The following is a 21,994-nucleotide window of genomic DNA, read 5'->3' on the forward strand; positions in this document are numbered from 1 at the left end:
TAACAGCTTCCTAGTATTCCACTCTATTCTGTATTTAACTAGTCCCTTATTGGCTGGATCAATTAGGTTACTTAGAGATTTATGCTAGTCTAACATATGAATATTTAAATACTTAGTAACTATATCTTTAAGATAAATTATTATAAATAGGATTGTTTGATGAAAGGGTGTGTGAATTTTAAATTATTCTTAAACTGCATCTCAAAAAAATTTACAATGTTTCAAGAACTCAAAAATATGTTTCCTCATACTCTAGTCTGACAAGTATAGATCAGTTTAAAAAAAATAAAAAAGATAAACCTATAATATAAGGACCACCATGTCCATAAGATATTGTTTTCAAAAGTCACAGAAAAATATGATTTCACTTCTGCAAATAAAAAGTTTATACATGAATATGTGTATATGTATGTGTAAGTGTAAAACACACACGCACAGGCTCCTTCTAACCCTCGGGTCTCAACTTAAATATCACCACTTCAGAAAGGCCCTCTCTGTCTAACCTATTTAAAATAACTCCCACTCTACCCCAATAATTCTTTATCAGAGTAGTATTTTTATTTACTTTAAGTAGACAATAAAAGGTAAAATTATTCATTTACTTGCTTATTGTCTGTCTCTACTAACAGACAATAAGCACTATGAGGGCAGAGAATCATGTCTGCTTGTTAGCTGTTTCATCTTTACCACTTAGCACAATGAATACAGAATTGAATATGCCACATAGAATTTTGCTCAACAAATTATTTACTGAACGCACAAATACATAGAATGTTTGTTAACGAGGGTTATCTCTAGAAAGTAAGATTAAGGGAAGGGTTAAAAAGTAAATTTACTTTTATTTCAGTCAATTATGTATTCTTATTCTTGACAATGAACATGTGTTACATTTGCTTTAAAATATTTTAGTGCAAGTTTAGTTTTAACCAGATCATTACAGATGCCTTACAATCTGGTCATATAAAGAAGATTTTCTAATTTTGCAAATTTAAATGATCTAACTGAATATTATGGGGATTTTTGTTGTCTATTTTGAAAAAACCTTCAAACTTTGCTTCATAAAGTTAAGCTTTTATCTTCACTTTTAATCTCCTTTAATGCTGACTATTGAATTCTCATCGGTGCTCTGCCTTTGTATGTCTTTTCCAATTACTATTACCCTAAAGTTACAGGGTACTTACAATTTACAAAATGCTTTACATATATAATTCCATTTGCCCCTCAAAGGTGTGCTGTGCAGAGATGACTGTTTAGAGTTATAGGTAAGAAAACTGATGCGCAGAGAGGTTAATCACCTCATTCACAGTGGGACTGGGACATTAATCCAATATGTCAGACTTTTAGCACAAGGTTTGTTTCATTATACAAGTTATGACAGGTTACACAAAATGATTAACTGGAAATGCCTCAATCTGTCTGCAAACAACATATCTATTTCAATACCTATACAGAAAAAGCACTCTGAAGCACATTTTACATTAAATGCACATGATTGTAAAACAACTGCATTTAACAGAGTATTTGAAGTGATACGGGACCTAAGAGATCATTAAATTTAATTCCTTTATTTTATAGAAAATAAAAAATCACAGAATTACAATATGTAATCCAGTCATTAACAGCAGACATGAACTAGAACCCAAGCAGTGACAGCAGATATATATTCAGTCTTTAGAAAGTTCCTAGACATGAAATTCATGATTAAGAAGTCAAATTACACAAGTTACCTTGAATAAAACTCTCCCTAAAGTTATAATTACCGTTATAAAAAAGCAAAATAACTGATTAGAACTTATCCTTTAATTAACATCAACACCAACTACTGTACATCCTAGTGCTTTGAAATTAAAATATTCCACTAATGAGTAACAATTTCCTGCTATCTAGCCAACTGTTAATCATGCCAGGCCATTAGTCACTTATTCCAGAACTTCTATTATTCAGTGCTAACCTCGGATACTATTTGGAATTTTTTTACAAACATTTCTGTCAAAAAAGGGTGGGGGATGCTCAGTGTGTATTCTTATCTACTATGGCCATAATATCCCAGCAGTCATTTAAGGAGCTGGTAAAGTGTAAGTTTCCTTTACTAAAAACAAGTTGATGTTACTCCCTTTTCATCAATCCTTCTTCCTTTACTAGAACTAAAATTTGCCAATTATCAGACGTGGTATGAAAGGACAGAAAAAGAAAGCGTATTTCTGTGTTTTCACATTCCAGTCTCACATGATAATTTTGCAATCTATTTTTAAATTCAACTGACAGGAAGAAAGGCCAATAAAAAGTTAATGGACAAAAGATACAGACATTTTACCTTAATTCCTACTACTCTTAATGGACCAGTAATAATTTAAATAATAATAACAATGTACCTGCCAATGCTTTTTTTGAAAATGTAATTTAATAGATAATTACAAAAAACAAAGGATTTTAGCATAAAATGACAGGCAATGTTAATCTGAAATGGCAGCAAATAAAAATAATGCTGTTTTATGTTCAGTTAAGTATTTTTAAAAGATACAAGATCTTCTAAAATCAAGAGCTGCTGTTATCGAAAATGCATAAAAGTAAAGTTAAATATTAAAAGTTGTATTTTAAATGTTTTGATTAAGAAAGCATGTTGGGAACAAAAGTCAAATTCTACTTCACAATTTGCTCAGAAATTCTGTTTTCCAGTGATATGCAAAAATGTTTTATATATTTTAACTATAATTATTAAGTTTCATTTAATGTTTAAAGCTGATAATTAACCTAATAGTCATGTTAAGTATACCACAGGCCTACTATGGACGCTCCAACGCAGCTTCTTGCAGCCAAGCACTAGCCAGCTGGCTGATGGCCAGTATATACAGCCACACACTTCAGGTGGGAATCAGAAAACTCTCCCTACAGAAATGAAACTATCAAAGATGCACAGTCAAATACTTTCAACATTATTTTTAAAGAAGGTTTTGAAGATAAGCACCATCACAAAAGATTGATTTCGTTTTTCAATAACTAACAGAAGAATACAACTCAGAGAAGAGCAAAGATAGACTACAGTGGATCCTTCAACAACCCAGTTTCGAACTGCATGGTTCCACTTACATGGTGATTTTTATTTTCAAACAAATGCAACAGAAAATACAGTATTTGTGGGATGCAAAACCCGACTATACAGGCAGCCTAGTTTTCATGTACTCAGGTCTTACAGAGGTGACTACAGAACTTGAATATGCACAGATCTGGGCATACGTGCGGGTCCTGGAACCAATCTCCAGTGTATACCAAGGAGTAACTGTAATTCTAAACATATGACAAATATTCCACTTCACAATCAAAGATATAAAATTCAATGGGTAACATGTCATTTTTGCCTAATAATGAAGTTTATTCTTGCATGGGGAGGGTGGTGGTCTTGCTCTGTTGCCCGGGCTAGAGTGCAGTGGTGCAATCACAGCTCACTGAAGCCTCGACCTCTTGGGCTCAAGCAATCCTCCCACCTCAGCCTCTTTAGTATCTGGGACCAAAGGTGTGTGCCACCACACTTGGTCAATTTTTTTTTTTTTTTAACTTTTTGTGAGGAGGGGGTCTCACTATGTTGCCCGGGCTAGTCTTGAAGTTTTGGGCTCAAGTAATCCTCCTGCCTAAGCTCCCAAAATTCTGGGATTACAGGGGTGAGCCACTGCACCCAGCCTACATTTTGTATTTTTAAATGAACATTACTTTTTAATAGTTGGCTAACGTGTGATTAGGTTTGTATCCTTTCTTCACTCTTAGTAAAAATGTAAATTGTTACACCATTTACTAAAACCATTTTGACAATTACATAAATTACTGACTCAAACCATTAATTGTTCTTTAAGGAATTTTTCCTAAGGAAAGAATCAGAGATTTGGACAAAGACTACTAACATGAGCATTAGTAATTAAAAAGGAAAAACAGACAGGGATAAAGAACAGAAGAATAGGAAATGACTTAAATGTCCCAAAACAGAGGAAGTAGTTAAAATAATTATAGTACAACCTTATGATGGAAAAGTTTTTTGGCCATTAAAAACCATGCCTTTGAACCCCTGTAATGATATCAGGAAGATCTCAGGATATAATAACAAGTAGAAAAACAAGATACAAAACAATATATACTAAATAATCTGAATTTAATTTTAAAAAGTATATATACACATTTAGACATTTCCATACCAAAATGTTAACACTGGTTATCTTTGGGCAGTGACATTTTTCTCAGTGTTCTAAAATAATCATGTATTACTTTTATATAATTAGTAAAGTCTTTTTTTTTTAATACTAAACTCGCCTTTTAATCTGTAAAATTTAGAAAAGCCACCAGATACAACATTGATGACTTTCTGCCAAAAACATGACAGACAGAAGTTAAGAGTCTACAAACAATTCCTTTCACAGGAGAATTTGGTTGTCTTGCAAGAAGTAAATACAGCAAATTCCGACAGACCTCACTGATATGTCTTGATTTGGTAGGAGACAGGCAGACGCTTGGGCAGCCTGAAGGAGAAATGATGAAAACTGGCCCACCTTGAGCCTCTTTCCATTTGTGTTAATTAGCATTGCGAATTTCCAACAGTAGAATATAATGTTTATATATAGCAGTCCCAAGATCTGTTGGGACTGTGGGGCATCCTTTTTGTTAGTTTGTTTGCTTTTTAGTAGACCCATTAATACATCTTAAAGGGCACAGTTTGGGAAACACTGATGTAAGGATACTCAAGGGAAGATGGACTAGATTGAGATTCGCAAACTGGCCCACAGGCCAAATCCAGTGCACTTCCTGCTTTTGTATATAAAGTTTTATTGGAACACAGCCACACACATTTGTTACAGATTGTCTGTATTCTGTCTGTGGTGGTTTTCACACTTATAATAGCAGAGGTGAGCAGTGTAAACAGAGACCAAATGTCAGGTAAAGCCTAAAGTATCTATTCTTTGGCCCTTAACAGAAAGTTTGCCAACCACTGTACTACATGATACGTATCTTTCAGCCCTGATTCTAAGTTATTTCTCATCAGTGGATGTCTGTTTCACTTAAAATTTTTTAAATAAAAAAGTGGGGGGAGTGGGAGGAAAAAAAGACAAACAGGGAGCAGGAGGATGAAGAATATAAGGAAAAGAGAAGAAAGTCAGACTTGGCGTATGAATAATGAGGAGGAAATGCACCCTAGTCACTCCAAAAAGGAACCGTTAAAGGGAGAACTACAAACTACAGATAGTTTACTAACATATCTCTGTGATCACTATCTGAGCTTAACTAGAAAAATAATGGAGTGAATTACTGAAAAAGGAAATAAATATTTTGTGATAGTTCTTATCTTCATGAGTCTTGTTTAAAAATAATATTGAATATATCTGTGCACCTTTGACACACAGTATTGTTGTGTGCTATAAGAATCTTGCAATAGTTTATTTTCAATTCTACCCTACACATCAGACTACATATACCATTCTGTCACACTTTTAAATTTTATGTTATCAACTATTTCTGTGTTAGACCAGAGTCAGCATATTAGGACCTGCTACCTGTTTTTGTAAACAAAGTTTCACGGGAGCAGCCAAGGTTGTTTGATCTATATGGTGGCTTTTGCGCTACAACGGTAGAGTTAATTAGCTGTGACAGAGACTGACCCATTAAGCCTGAAATATTTACTATCTGGCCCTTTACAGAAAATTTTGTTGCATGTTACCCTATTGCTGCCTGCCCTATTCTCCTCACCTCCCCATCATTGGCACCCATTTGCTTTTAAAATTCACTTCATTTGAATCATGTAAGACAAATATATACTGATATAACTATTTAATTCATGGTGCCTTGCATAATGGCCAGAGGCGCATGAGTTTGTGAAGGTGGAAATAAGCTATTTAGAGTGAAAAAAAAAAAAAAGAAAAAAATTTCGTGGGTCTGTTTAGACAGTCAATTATCTCTTAAAGCAATTAATTTAAAAAAAAAAATATATATATATATATATTTTTTGAGACGGAGTCTCGCTCTGTCGCCCAGGCTGGAGTGCAGTGGCGCAATCTCGGCTCACTGCAAGCTCCGCCTCCCGGGTTCACGCCATTCTCCTGCCTCAGCCTCTCCGAGTAGCTGGGACTACAGGCACCTGCCACCACGCCCGGCTAATTTTTTTGTATTTTTAGTAGAGACGGGGTTTCACCATGGTCTTGATCTCCTGACCTCGTGATCCGCCCGCCTCGGCCTCCCAAAGTGCTGGGATTACATGCGTGAGCCACCACACCCGGCCTAAAAATATATTTTTATATTTACTTTAAAAAAGAAAACACTCTAGCCCACTTTGTTTTTCTCCTTTCACATTTCTTGTAGCATGGGTATGTCAGCAACAAATTCTCAGTTTCTCTTCTGAAAAGGTCTTTATTTCACTTTAATTTTTGAAAGATTTTTGCTGGGTATAGTTTTGGTTGCCTTTTTTTTAAAGACTTAAAAAGTTGCTCTGTGCTCACTTGGGCAGCACATACACTAATACTAAAATTGGAACAATACAGTGAAGATTAGCATGGCCCCTTAATTATTTTTTTTAAACTAAAAACTATTGCTCAGTGTCTTCTAGCTCACATTTTCTTTTTTTCTGGCAAAAAGTCTGCTGCAATTCTTATCTTTGTTCCTCTGTATGTAATGTGTCTTTTTTCTTTTTAAATTTCCAATTGCCTTCAAGATTTTTTCATGTTTGATTTCCAGAAGTTTGACTATGATGTATACAGGCATATTTTCTTTTTATTATTATCATAATCATCATGGTATTTAGTTTGCTTGGGGGTTGTCTGAGCTTCTTTTTGGTTGCGTGGTTTGATCTCATTCGTTTTTTAAAATTCTTGGCCATTATCTATTCAAACATTTGTTTCTCCCTGTCCTTGTTCTGTTTTCCTTGTGAGACTCCCATTTACTTATAATTTACTTATGTTACAGCCTCTGATATTGTCCCATCTTAGATGCTCTGTTCAATGAATGATGTTCCATTGTATAGATGTATCACACTTTGTTTATCCATTCAGATACTGAAAGATATTTTGGTTGTTTCCAAGTTTTGGCAATAATGAGTAAAATTCTTATAAACATTTGTGTGTAAGTTTTGTGTGAACATAAATTTTCAACTCATCTGGGTAAACATCAAGGAGTACAATTGCTAAATCTTATGATAAAAATGCTTAATTTTGTAAGAAACTGCCAAACTGTCTTCGAAAATGGCTGTAACATTTTGCATTCCCAGCAACAATGAGTAAGAGTTCCTGTTGCTCTACATCCTTGTGAGAGTTTGGTGGTGGTGTCAGTATTTTGGATTTTAACTATCCTAATAAGTGTGTAGAGCAGTTTTAGGTTCACTGCAACATTGAGCATAAGGTACCAAAATTTCCTCTGCCCTACACATGCATAGTTTCCCCCATTATCAACATCCCCCACTAAAGTGGTACATTTACTACAATTGAATAACCTGTATTGAAACATCATTATCACCCAAAGTCCATAGTTTATATTAGTGTTCACTCTTAATGTTGCAAATTCTATGGGCTTGGACAAATTTATGACACGTATCCTCAATTATAGTATCATACAGAGTAGTTTCACTGCAATAAACATCTGTGTTCTGCTTATTCATCACCCTCTCCTCCCAAACCCAGCAACTGCAATAAACATCTGTGTTCTGCTTATTCATCGCCCTCTCCTCCCAAACCCTGGCAACCACTAATCTTTTTACTAACTCCATAGTTTTGCCTTTTCTAGAATGTCATTAGTTGGAATGTCATAGTTGGAATCATATGGTTTTTAGCCCTTTCAAATTGGCTTCTTTCACTTGGTAATTTGCATTTATAATTCCTCAAGTGCATTATGGTTTGACAGCTCATTTATTTTTTCTTTTTCTTTTCTTTCTTTTTTTCTTTTGAGACAGAGTCTCACTGTCACCCAGGCTGGAGTGCAGTGGTGCAATCTTGGCTCACTGCAACCTCCGTCTCCCGGGTTCAAGTGATTCGCATGCCTCAGCCTCCTGAGTAGCTAGGATTACAAGCATGCACCATTACACCCGGCTAATCTTTGTATTTTTAGTAGATATGGGGTTTTGCCAAGTTGGCCAAGCTGGTCTCGAACTCCTGCCCTCAAGTGATCTGCCCACCTCCACCTCCCAAAGTGTTGGGATTACAGGCGTGAGCCACGGCACCTGGCCTGGTAGCTCATTTCTTTCTGGTAATGAATAATATTCCACTGTCTAGATGTACAATGGTTTATTTATTCTTTCACATACTGAAGGACATCTTGGTAATTAGGAATAAAGATGCTACAAACACATTTGCGTGGTTTTGTGTGGACATAACTTTTCAACTCATTCAGGTAAATACCAAGAAGTGCAATTGCTGGATCAGACGTTAAGAGTGTGTGTTGTTTTTGAGTTCCTGGTTTGACTCATCTTGTAGTCTGTAGGAGTATACCTCAAGTAATTTTAAAAATAAAGGTATATATGAAACCCTGTCTCTACTAAAAATACAAAAGTTAGCCAGGCATGGTGGCACGCACCTGTAATCCCAGCTACTCGGGAGGCTGAGGCAGGAGAATTGCTTGAACCCGGGAGGCGGAGGCTGCAGTGAGCTGAGATTGTGCCACTGTACTACAGCCTGGGCGACAAGAGTGAAACTCCATCTCAAAAAAAAAAAATTAATTAATTAATTTAAAAAAAAGGTATATAAAGAATGAAATGTGAATGGTATATTTTCTAAGAATATCTTTCTATTGCATAGAAGTCACAAAGGCTGAAATTAGCTCTATTGATTAGTTTCTTAATAGATGGGCTTATTAAAGTCTATTAATTTTTGCTTGAATGCTGAACACGGTATGCTGAACAGCAGTATTATTTACACCTGAAAAATGGTATGCTTATTTTTCTGTCATGCCATTAGTGTGAAAGAGTTTAGTTAATCTAGTCAGGAATTGAGCTTGGAATGGATTTTATTGTTATAGTTACCTTACGTATACTATAGGTTTCAAATTCCTCTACTGGGAGACTACCATTGTCCTGTGCTTAGGAGCCAGAGAGTTTCTCTCTCTTTTTTTTTTCCTTTCCTCTGAGTTTTCAACCACTCCAGCATACCAATACCACAGGATATCCCTCTGTGCTCTTGACCTTTCCCAAACACTAGAAAGCTCATGGTTGGGGCAGCTAGGATTCTCCATTGTTCTGGTCCAGCCTCAGTCTTAGGTAGGCCCTCTGGCTCTTCTTCCTGTGGCAGTCAAAATCTGCCTTGTATTTGTATTGGTCTTAGGTGGAAGTTTCCTACTCTTCCCCTAGTAGTAAAAGACCTCTCCTTGGTATCAGTGTAGAATCCTGAGGCCCAAAATGATTTCTGCGCCTCTTTCAGAAGTAAAGGGTTTTCTCTTCTACCTTTTCCCCAGCATCAGTGAGTCTCTGACTGCATCCTGGGGACAGGAGGGTTCCTCCTCTAAGCAGCACAGGGGTGTGACTTCTAATCTCCCTTCAAAAACGTATGAAATCAGAAGGTTTTCTGCCCCTCCCTCACTGGTTTGAGGCTTAAAGGGGAAGGGTCTGAGTAAATGGGAAGGCCTTTGTCTTGTCTCCCAGGCACAAAGGCCTCTCTGCATCACTCTCTCTCTGCAGCTGCAGATCATCGCTTCCTTCATCCCTACACCACAGAGATGGCTTTCTGAAGTCTCCTGCTTTTGCCTCCTCTTAATTGGGGGTACTCTGTGGAGCCCCAAGGAAAAGTGTTTGCAAGAAAGTGTAAACTCCTTTTCTGTCCGAGGCCCCCAGACATTCCAAACTAGGCCATAGTTGGCCTTGTAGTTACAGGCCTTTTAGTTAAAACTCTAGGAGTTTTCCTCTTACTCACTTTTACAGTAGCCGTCTCTTTCTCTTGTGTTCTGACAAAAGTGAAGAAATGCATACGATCTATGCCTTTGAGGGGGTTGCGTGGGGAAGGTTGTCCTTTTTGGAATTTAGGTTATTTGGTTGCTGATATGGTTTGGCTGTGTCCCCACCCAAACCTCACCTTGAATTGTAGCTCCCATAATTCCCACGTGTTGTGGAAGGGACCTAGCGGGAGATAATTAAATCATGGGGGTGGTTCTCCCCATACTGTTCTTGTGGTAGTGAGTAAATCTCACAATATGGTGATTTCATAAGGGGCTTCCCCTTTCACTTGACTCCCATTCTCTCTTGCCTGCCACCATGTAACATGTGCCTTTTGCCTTCTGCCATGATTGTGAGGCCTCCCCAGCCATGTGGAACTGTGAGTCCATTAAACCTCTTTTTCTTTATAAATTACCCAGTCTCAGATATGTCTTTATCAGCAGTGTGAAAATGGACTAATATATTTGCTTTGCATGCTCAGCTCTCTGCTGGGCTCAAGAGAACTTGTAACGTCGTAGATTACTAAGCTCTTTCTTGTGGTGAGAGTGGGATTTTCTTTATGCACCTTTTTATATCCTAAACAGAAGTGGAAATCTCCTTCCACTTTGATCTGCCTTCCTTTTCTATTTTTGTAAAGGTGTCACCATTCTTCTAGTGATATGGTTTGGATGTGTCCCCACCCAATTCTTATCTTGAATTGTAACTCCCACAATTCCTATTCCACCTCCCAGTGTAATCACCCAGTGGGAGGTAATTGAATTATAGGGGTGGGTCTTTCCTGTGCTGTTCTCGTGATAGTGAATGAGTCTCATGAGATCTGATGGCTTGGAAAATGGGAGTTTCCCTGCACAAGCTCTCTCTTTGCTTGCTGCCATCCATATAAGATGTGACTTGCTCCTCCTTGCCTTCTGCCATGATTGTGAGACCTCCCCAGCCATGTGGTACTGTAAGTCCCATTAAATCTCTTTCTTTTGTAAATTGCTCTGTTTCAGGCATGTCTTTATCAGCAGCATGAAAACGGACTAATACACCTAGTTACCCAGAACTTGGGTAAACCTTGGAAGTATCTCTGATTTCTCTATAACAATGTTCAATGTTCAATCAGTTGATAAAGTCTCAATCAGATAAATCACTAACACCTCTGATATAGTTTGGATATCTGTCCCTGCCCAAATCTCATGTGAAAAGGTAATCCCCAACGTTGGAGGTGGAACCAGGTGGGAGGTGTTTGGGTCATGAGGGAAGATCCCTCATGGCTTGGTGCTGTCCTTGAGATAGTGAGTTCTCACAAGATCTGGTTGTTTTAAAGTGCGTGGCACCCCCCACCTCACTCTCTTGATCCTGGGTCCTGCCATGTGAGATGCCTGCTCCCTCCTTGCCTTCCACCATGATTGGAAGCTTCCTGAGGCCTCCCCATAAGCCAAGCAGATGCCAGCACCATGCTTCCTGTACAGCCTGCAGAACTGTGAGCCAATTAAACTTCTTTTCTTTATAAATTACCTAGCCTCAGGTATTTCTTTATAGCAATGCAAGAACAGACTAACACAATCTCCTTGGTAGGATCCTTTTCCACCGATTTCTCTAGTATAAGTACTTATCATCTCACAATGGCCTATCATAACAATTTTCCTTCAACCAGCTTGCACTCTGTCTTCCTCTAAACCTGACTTTACCATCATACTCATTACACACGGCATTGTTTTTATTATTTATAATCATGCACTCTGATCCTATTCTGCGGTTAAAGGCTACCTTACTACAGGAACAGGTCTTCTATTTTATTTCCATACTGATCCAGGTCTTCCTTTGAATTAACATCTAGAAATCTTATAATTCAAGGCCTATTACAAAGGGGACATCTTACATGAAAAAATTCCCTGATCACACAGAATTCCTGTCTTCTGAACTGTATGCTGCTTTATTTATGCATCTGGACTGGTATTCAAGTTTTATACATCTCTTACATCCCTTATTATATTGTAAACTCTAAAAAAGCAGAGCTCAGATCTAGTAAGTTACTGTATTCCTTCTTTTAGCTTTTCTGTATAAATATTTATCTTGCAAATTAAAACAGCAAAACAGAAAACACAATTAATAACATGACACTTACTCTCCTTCTTATAATCTATGCATCTTTAATGCATGCCCAATAACATCACTAAAAAATTTCATTAGCTCATAAAACACTATTCTCAAAAAGAGAGAAACAAATACACTATGACTACAATTTTTACACTATCCAAATATTTTCAGAGGAAAGCCCAATTAGGATTAGTTTAGGAACTTCCTGACATACTTAACCATTTCTACTGTTAGAGTTAGATCTGTAACAGTAATCTCAAACACAAATATACTGAAGTGCCTTTGCTTAGTTCCATGTAAATAAATATACCCAATAGCCATGAGGTTTACTAAGAAAAGTCACTGCCACAAGTAAAAAGAAATAAGCCTATCTACCTCACTAATTCTGCTAGTGCCTTATTTGGTAACTGTACTCAGGCATTTCACCAAGATGGAAAAATGGCATGCTTCTACTAAAATCATTTCCAATAAACAGGGGAGGGTATATACAAACCTAAGAAGAAAAAAAGCAGTTCTAATATTTTATGCTTTTCCGTAACAGCACTCTCAAGTATATTTTTCAAAAAATAGCACATAAAAATCCTGCATATATGCCATGTTAGTGAAAAGCCACAGTAGGTGCCATCTTTGCCAATTAGCTTCCCTGGCCAAACTACAATCATCAGAGAAATTCTTCCTGGAGGCACACCAATACCTGATTGTATTTGACTTGAATAAAAGATCAGATGTCTAAAATGGCATCTTTTTCATGTATTTTTGAGAAACGCTCAAAATGCAAAATGTTTTAGTTGCTAAAACAAATGAATAATGCACCCAACAGGTACCCTTATCAATTTAACACAGAACTGTTATCCAATAATTCAACTTCTAGTAATTTAGTATAAGAAAATAATCACATAAAAAGTTCAATATATCATTGTTTATAATAGGAAAAAACAAGTGACAATGTAAATGTTAACCAATATAAAATCTGTTATATAAAACAGAGTGTATATATATATATATATATTATTTAATAAGAAACAATATTGATGCAGATCAACTGTTGACACAGAAAGATGTACACAGCATGCTGTTGCAACAAAACAGGAAATTATAAAACCATACACAGTATACCCAGGTGGTAGGATTTGGAGTGTGTACCAGTTATCAATTTACTGCCTCTCAGCTCCAAATTCTGATTTCATTGCCTATGCTGCAAAAACAGAGCCACGTTCTTTATATACTTTTCCTTTGCCAGCTGGCATATGTATTAAACTTTATCAATAGATGGCAATGGAGATACAGTACAGAAGAAAGGAGTTTCCTTCCTGGTTCTAGTGTACTACCCTGGCAGGCTCCTATAGCCAGCAGCTTCCCCTTACACCTGATCCACTGGGTGGTTTTGTAAAAGAATGCCTCCAGTGAGATACCTCTCTGTAAGCAGCTTTCCCTAACCCTCAAGAAAGGAGATTTTGAGGAAGTTTAGAGAGCAAAACACCACATCAACTTCTCTGCCATCCAGTAAACCATGGTTACACCCTCTCCAACAGGGTCTGGATCTCAACCGTAAAAAGACAGGCCTCTTCCTGAGGGCTCTATCTCAGACCTAGGGGTTGTAGTTGCTCCTGATAGTTGCCATTCTTATATTGTCTAGAGTTCTCTTTACTTCTTACTAGTCAAACCTTTGTTACTCCAATCCCAATATCAATGTTAATTCCTTATATTAAACCTCTGCTCAAATTACAGTGTGGGTTCCCTAATTTGAGATACAGAATGGATTTTTTTCTTTATACTTGTCATTGTTATCTGAATTTTTAAATAATAAACTTGGTTTTTTGGTGGTAATCAGAAAAGGTAAATTAATTTTACTCTGGAAAAACTAAAAATTTCAATGCAAAATAAATACTAAGTTTTTCTAAGAAATGTGGATTTGATAAACTAATGCCTATGATTTTAACTTATGTTTGATATATAGTAGTCAGGGTTTTATGAATGTTGACTATCCTGTGCCAACAGCCCAGAATTGTCACTTATATGTAAGCAGAAAACAATGAGTTCTGCTTCCAAAGTTACTTAGTTTTCTCAGTGTTTGAATGTTATTTTTTGTAAGTGTATTAATAAAAGTGTATAGAATTAGAAAAAAAAGTTTTTCTTTATAGGACAGAAATATATTTGTGAGATTAAGATGACTAAATTTTTTAAAAAAATAATTTATTAAGACTATAATATTCAGTTTATCTTTTCTTAGTAAACATTTCTTTTCAACATTATCCAAAATTGTGCTTCTAGGTAATTTTGTGTAATAGAAATGATTTAGACTGCTATTCTTTTTCTCTTAGTTATGCCACATATTGGCCTTTACTCATGGGTTATCAATCATGAGTTATTTGGACGGATGGGTGCTCGTTCATCAAGCACACAGCCTCTATCATCTGACTATTTCAGCCCCTCTTACCATGTTCAAGGATTATCAGTTGGGCTCCAGCTTGTGCATTTCCAACATCATTTTCAGCAATGCACTGATAGAACCCTTCATCTGATTTCACCAGACCCAAAACTTGAAGATTATGTTCCTTCTGAAGAAGAAAAGCATAAATAAAATTTCATAATTTAATTGATAAATACCAGATCACAATCTCAAAAATATGCTTTTTGGAGAGGAAAAAAACAAGTAAAGTTTTTATGATTCAATTATTAAATATTATCCATCTAAGTACTTGTTAACTCAATTTCATACTAAAGCATTGGCAAGGTACCAATTTAACTGAATAGAAGAGTACATACTATCATTCACAATGAAGAACTTAACGCATGGAAAGTCATACCCTCACCGTTTGCAAACTTACACCTTTGCCTGGAAAAAGATCTGGCACGCAATACCAACTGAACATAGTTAAAGTCCAATTTGCGAATTTAAGGTATTATTTTTCCTAAGACTATCTATAATATCAATAGTTCTAACAGATTAGACTACAATAAATTAAATGAAGCCATGTGAGCTTTCCTTAAATGAAAAAGTACTATATGAATGTCAACTATTACTATTGGGCCGGGAGCAGTGGCTCACACCTGTAACCCCAGCACTTTGGGAGACCGAGGCAGGAGGATCATTTGAGCCCAGGAGCTGAAGACCAGACTGAGCAACACAGTGAAACCCTATCTCTACAAACTTGGCTGGTCATGGTAGTGCGTGCCTGTGGTTCCAGCTACTCAGGTTGGCAGGAGGATCCCTTAAGCCCAGGAGTTTGAGGCTGCAGTGAGCTATGATCACACCACTGCACTCCAGCCAGGGTGACAGAGGGAGACCCTGTCTTAAAAAAAAAAAAATTTTTTAACTATTGTTATTGGTAGAATAAATATGATTTTAAAATTTTCTAAAGTTTCTAAATATTGATTTTAAAAGGGTATTTTAACTATAACAGATTGCTTTTTAATGTTAAATACTTGTGAATTACTTTTTGTAACAGGAGATCATGCATTTCAAAGATAGAAAATATATTTCTAAGAATGAATTACTTGTATGACAAATTTGTAATGAGATATTATGTCTTTAACAACTATAGTTCTGACCATTTTTATGAATGTCATGTATAGATCTCAAGGTATGTCATTAATCTTTATTACTAAAGCTGGATAATTCTATTACTAAAATGTTAGATATTGATGATAATAGTAGGTAATATCTAAGAAGCATTTACTATATATGAAGTATAGTAAAAAGCAATTATGGTTGAGTGTTCTTAAGTACATTTGACACTTTTTAAATGCATTTTTTAAAAATAATCTTTATAACTATTGCTACAACAATTGTCCGACACTGGGTCATCCTTATTTTGAAGGGTCTGGGCATCAGTATACGATTTAAGGTTAAGTTTTGTATAGTCAGTTGCATTCTTACATATTATGTTTTTCAAAAGGATCATCTTTCCACACTTCAAGAAGTGCAGAAAGATTTCTGCTTCTTGAACAGAGAGCCGCGAAGACAACTGGGGACACACATACACGCACACATGTGTGTGCTAATCATCTGCCAGAAAATGGTGGCAGCTGTGTTTCAGAGTGCCAGTGTGTTCAAGTAAGAGTCTAGACTCTAGGCTTAGGTAAGCCACTGACTTGCTATGTGATCTTACATAAGCTACCAAAATATTTCTGGGCTCAGCTTTCTCATCAGCCAATGAAGGTATTACATTCTATGTGAATTCTTCTATTTCATTTGTGGTACACAAAATAGTACATATAAGATAACTGATCTCTCGGTTACTACATTTAAAAATATCTAAAAGTTACAGAAATAAACATACTTCTTTGAAAAATACTTACTACAATCTTAAAATAATCACTTGGGATAACCATATCCCCATTTTTGACCCACTTCACAGTTGGAGTTGGTTTTCCAGTCACTTCACATTCAAATACAATATCCATAGATTCGTGAGCATATATATTAGTAGGTTGCTTCAGGAATTCAGGTTGAGCTTTAAAATAAAAAGGAAATTAAGACATTAATGAAAATAGAATTAGGCAGCTATTCATATTTCAACCAATTTTTTAAATCATAAAATCCACAGGATTTTTACTCATTATTTGAAGCTTTCACATATTTTTGCAAAAGCATAAAATAAACATATAATAAAAATACATGTTAGGAATAGAATTATCTTTAAAAAATGATTTGCTGGTACAACTAACTGTTTTAAAGATAATTTCTGTGTTTCCTTATTTGGAACTATTTACTAAGTTGACTATATTGGAGAAATTAAAAATGTCTAAACATAAATATTAAAGACTACTTCCCTAAGATTTATAAAATTTTCTAAGAACTATAATTAGAATTCAAAGAGTTGATTGATAAAACTTTCCTTTTCAGTCAACTTGATAAGTAAGAACAATAATAACAAAAAGTAACACAAATGTCACATTAGAGTCCTTAAACAGCTCATTCATGCAACACACTCCTATTACTAAGATCCCTCATTATATGCAATGGTTTTACAGGGTGATGGGGAAAGGATAAGTATATTTGAAAAAGTCTGAATATTCCAGTAGCTCCCTTTCCACATGCCCACAGTTGTAAATTGCTAACTTACAAATAATAGATCATATTTTTAACTGGAAGGGTTGAGGTAGATCACCTAGTCCAGCATCCTACCTAATGATATAATTTCCTATATGACATCCTTGACAAAGGATCTTAGTGATCCGTGTTTGCAAAGTGTGAATGACAGGAACTCCCTACAACACAAAGCAGCAAGCTCCATTGCAGGCTAGTTCTATGAAATAACAACAACAATGGCAATGACAGCAGCTTTATTTACAGTTGACCTAAAATCTGCCCAGCCTGCTGGGATTTTGATTGGGATTGTGTTGAATTTGTGGCAACTTGACATCTTAAAAATATTGTCTTCTTTTCCCTGAATGCAGGATTATCTCTCTATTTAAGTCTGATTTCTTTCATAAATGTTTTACAGATTTCAGTAAGCAAATCTCATTCATGTTTTGTTAGATAAATACCTAGGTATTTCAAACATTTTTGATGCTATTCTAAGTGGAACTTTAAATTTTTTAAAATTTCCAGTTGTTCTCTGCTAGTATGTAGGAATGAAATTGATTCATATGTATTAACCTTTTATTGTGGCCATCCTAAATTATCTCGTTAGCTGTATCAGCTTCTGTAAATACAGTTTGGGGATTATCTACATAAACAATCATGCTTGTCTGTGAGTAGAGACAGTTTTATTTATGCCTTTCCAATCTCCCTTTCCTTTTTTAAAAAGAATTTTTTGGCCTATTGCACTGTCTAGAGCAGGCCCTGGAGAGAAATCTAAACTAGCAACATAACTTAGGTAAATGAAGAATGACAGTACAGAGAGGAGGTAGAACCCCAGGCAAGCAGAACCTCCCCCAAGGAGGGAAATCATGTATAATCTTAAGAAACAACATACACTCACAGTGATGGAAGATCCAGAAAACATAAATCTGTACAACAAGATGAAATCAGGGAAATCTATTAATAGCGAATTTGACTTGATCCTTTCAAACAATGACAAGCCATTTATATTTATTCTTTTGTGAATTATGTATATAAATATGCTGCCGTTTTTCCAATTAGAATGTTTATAATTTTCTTATCCATATATATAAGAGCTTTTTGCATAATGAGAGTTATTATTTCAAGGCTCTCAGCTCCAAATCTGTTCTTTGCAGTAGTGGATGTGGACTTTTGTCAGCTGGTGCTTTGTTAACAGCACTGGGGAAACACTGCACAGCAAAGCAGAGTGATGGGCTTAATTTTCAGGCTGGAGGATGCTCTTCTTTTTGCTCATACGGTGAGGCTGATTGTGAAAGACCTAATAATGATCACCCTCCTGTAAGTTTCTCTAGCTTACTCCAGCATGTGGCTTTCTGTGCACCAGCTCTGACACACAGCATCCCACTGGATAGGGTCCTGTACACCAGCTCCAACTCATGTCATCCCAGTGGGCAACATTCTGCTTATCATCTGTCCAGCCCACAGCACCCCAGCAGGTGTTTTCTGCACACCAGCTCTGAGGCCTCCCAGCAGGGGATTTCCTGTGCCCCAGCTTTGGCCCATAACTATGTCCTTTGGCAGCAGCTACATTTTCTCCAACAAGGTCTGAATAACAGTCTTCCTGATTTTTGGATTCTCTACCTCAGCTCAAGAGGTAGTCATAGCTAATCCCTATATTTACTATTTTTGTATTCGTTAGTGTCCTATTTTGACTCTTTTAGTAAGTAGATTTTAATAGTTAATAATTCTTTTTTTTTTTTTTTTTTGAGATGGAGTCTCGCTCTGTTGCCCAGGCTGGAGTGCAGTGGTGTGATCTCGGCTCACTGCAATCCCCGCCTCCCAGGTTCAAGCGATTCTTGTGCCTCAGCCTCCTAAGTAGCTGGGATTACAGACGTGCACCACCACGCCTGGCTAATTTTTGTAATTTTAGTAGAGACGGGGTTTCACCATGTTGGCCAGGCTGGTCTCGAACTCCCGACCTCAGTTGATCTGCCTGCCTCGGCCTCCCAAAGTGCTGGGATTACAGGCATGAGCCACCGCGACTGGCCATTAATAATTCTTTATATTAAATTTTCTCTGTTCAAATGCCTAGTATAGTTTCTGGCTCCTAACTGGGCCCTGACTAACACAGTAAGCTATGAACCCCTTGTCTTCATGCTGCCAATATTTGTTTCCTTTTCTGTCTTTAACTTAAGGCATCTATAGTAACAAAGTTTTATGTTTTCATATGGTAAAATTTATAAGTTCTCTCCATTTTAGCATCTGTATTTCACTATTTTTACTCCAAAGGCTTTCCCTTCTTCTGTACTATGACAACATTCACTTGTATTTTCTTCTAATATTTCTACGAAACAATCTAGACTTACTAAGTATCCAGCTTTATATGTATCTAAGTAGCAAGATCAGTCATCCCAAAAAGAATGACTGATTTGAAAGATTTAATACTAAAATCTATGTACTCTTAGGGGTTTATTTCAGGACACTAATTGGTTTCATCCATCTGTCTGTTTCTGGGCCAGAACCATAAAATTATTATAACTATGCAATATGTTATAATATATGGTGGAACAGATATTCTTCCTTTATTTCCTCAAAATTTTTCTAACATGTTTGTTTAATGTTCCACCCCCCAGATAAATTTAGACTCATCTTATGTTAAGTTTCTCTGTTCCTTCTCAAAGCAAACAGACAAACAAGAACTTGGAGTTTTCATCTGAACGGCAATACATTTTAGATGCAGGAAAACCGAACATGTTTGCAACTGTGAGTCTTTCTATTTAGAACAAGGTTACTTAAGCTTACTTCTGTTAAATAAAATTTATGGGAGGCTACTAATATGGACTGAGCTTCTACTCTATAGATCAAACCAAACAGACTGAACCAAAATGAAGTCACTCATGCTAAAGTTGCATATCACAAACTAAACCTAAGTTATTTACCTGACCTTCTGAGAAATCAGGAGAGTGTGTGTGTCAAATCCCCAAATGGGACAGTTTTAGGCAATATAAGGAAGTCCCCTCTGCTTTGACCCTTACAATGAAAGTAATCTGAAGCAACTGATGTTAACCAATCCACTTTGTTTCTTAGTTTCTGCTCAAGTTTCCCTGCAAAAACTGTTCTGCCTGCCCAGTGTAGTGCTTATCTGTTCTTTAGATGAGATACTGCCTGACTCATGAATTACTATTAAAAGCCATTATATCATTTAACTAAATTGTAAAAATTTTGTCTTTTGACTCTTGGATATTCTTTGATAATGATTTACTGTAAAGCAGTTGTAAAGACTAGGAGTCAAGAAACATAAAGCTGAGTTCTGGTTCTACCACTGGACATTTTGCTAAATGTGGGTTTAAAACCCCTGGGTTACTAAATAAGGAATTCAACTAGACTATTCCTAAGTACACTAAGATCTTTAGCCAATGATTTATAACTTTAACATGTATCTTTGATGTGTGATAATTAACACATCAAAGCTAACATTCATAAGTGCTTTCCACTTATAACCATTTAGTTCCTACAACAATTCTATTATGCAGTTAATATTATATTATTTCCATTTTATAGACACTAATACACAGAGAAGCTAAGTAACTCCATAGCATAAGGCTTAGTCAGTGACAGATCTGGATTTTGAACCTAGACAAGTCTGACTCCAAAACCTATACTCTTTTAAAACACTTTTTATTTAAGAGAATAGAATAAATCCCATGTACCTATTATGTTGATTCAACAATTATCAAGTCATGGTCAATACTGATTCATCTATGCCTTAATCCATTCCATTCCCAACCTCAACCCTACACACATATTATTTTGAAAGCAAACTCTACATATTACATTATTTAATACATAAATATTTGAGTACCTCTATAAGCTAAGAACTCTCATTTCTAAACATAACCATGATACCATCATCAGGCTGGTATCAAAATAATTTATTGGCTGGGCATGGTGGCTCATGTCTGTAATCCTGGCACTTAGTGGGGCCAAGGCAGGTGATCATCTGAGGTTAGGAGTTCAAGACTAGCCTGGCCAACTTGGCAAAAACCCGTCTCTATTAAAAATACAAAAATTAGCCAGGCGTGGTGGCTCATGCCTGTAGTCCTAGCTACCGGGGAGGCTGAGGCAGGAGAATCGCTTGAACCCAGGAGGTGGAGGTTGCAGCAAGCCAGGATTGTGCCACGGCACTCCAGCCTGGGTGACAGAACAAGACTCTGTCTCAAGTAATAATAATAATAATTTCTTAATATCACCTACTACCCACTCAATATTCACATTTCACTAACTGGCCAATGTTCTCACTCTGTTGCCCAGACTGCAGTGCAGTGGTGTGATCATGGCTCACTGCAGCCTTGACTTCCCAGACTCAAGTAATCCTCCTGCCTCAGCCGCTCAAGTAGCTGAGACTACAGGAATGCACCACCACACCCAGCTAATTTTTTGATTTTTTTGTACAGAGGAGGTCTCACTATGTTGCCCATGCTAGTCTAAAACTCCTGGGCTCATGCGATCCTCCTACCTCAGCCTCCCAAAGTGCTACATTTACAGGCATGAGCCACTGCGCCTGGCCTCTATGTTCTTAAAAGTGGTTTACTTTATTCAAATTGGGCAAACAAGGTGCATTCACTGGTGTTAATTTGTTTCTTAAGTTTTTTTTTCATCTACAGATTCCTCTTTATCTTTTGTTTGAAATTGGAATACTATGCAGCCATAAAAAATGAGGAGTTCGTGTCCTTTGTAGGGACATGGATGAAATTGGAAACCATCATTCTCAGCAAACTATCGCAAGGACAAAAAACCAAACACCGCATGTTCTCACTCATAGGTGGGAATTGAACAGTGAGAACACATGGACACAGGAAGGGGAACATCACACACCGGGGACTGTTGTGGGGTGGGGGGAGGGGGGAGAGGGGAGAGATAGCATTAGGAGATATACCTAATGCTAAATGACGAGTTAATGGGTGCAGCACACCAACATGGCACATGTATACATATGTAACAAACCTGCACATTGTGCACAT

The 21,994-nt window shown here is 36.6% G+C and overlaps 1 protein-coding gene across 9 annotated transcripts in view; it reads right to left on the bottom strand.

The window, feature by feature from the left end:
• NEO1 (neogenin 1) overlaps positions 1–21,994 on the bottom strand; it is a 268,181-nt gene that overhangs the window by 107,373 nt on the left and 138,814 nt on the right. For all 9 annotated transcript variants that reach the window (XM_055277851.2, XM_055277852.2, XM_055277844.2 and 6 more), the window contains 2 exons: positions 16,265–16,419; positions 14,400–14,520 (listed from right to left, as the gene is read on the bottom strand). In XM_055277851.2, coding sequence (XP_055133826.1) covers positions 14,400–14,520; positions 16,265–16,419 — 276 coding nt within the window. The remainder of the gene's footprint in view (positions 1–14,399; positions 14,521–16,264; positions 16,420–21,994) is intronic.

Source organism: Symphalangus syndactylus, chromosome 5, assembly GCF_028878055.3.
Source record: "Symphalangus syndactylus isolate Jambi chromosome 5, NHGRI_mSymSyn1-v2.1_pri, whole genome shotgun sequence".
In the NCBI taxonomy this organism is placed as follows: domain Eukaryota; kingdom Metazoa; phylum Chordata; class Mammalia; order Primates; family Hylobatidae; genus Symphalangus; species Symphalangus syndactylus.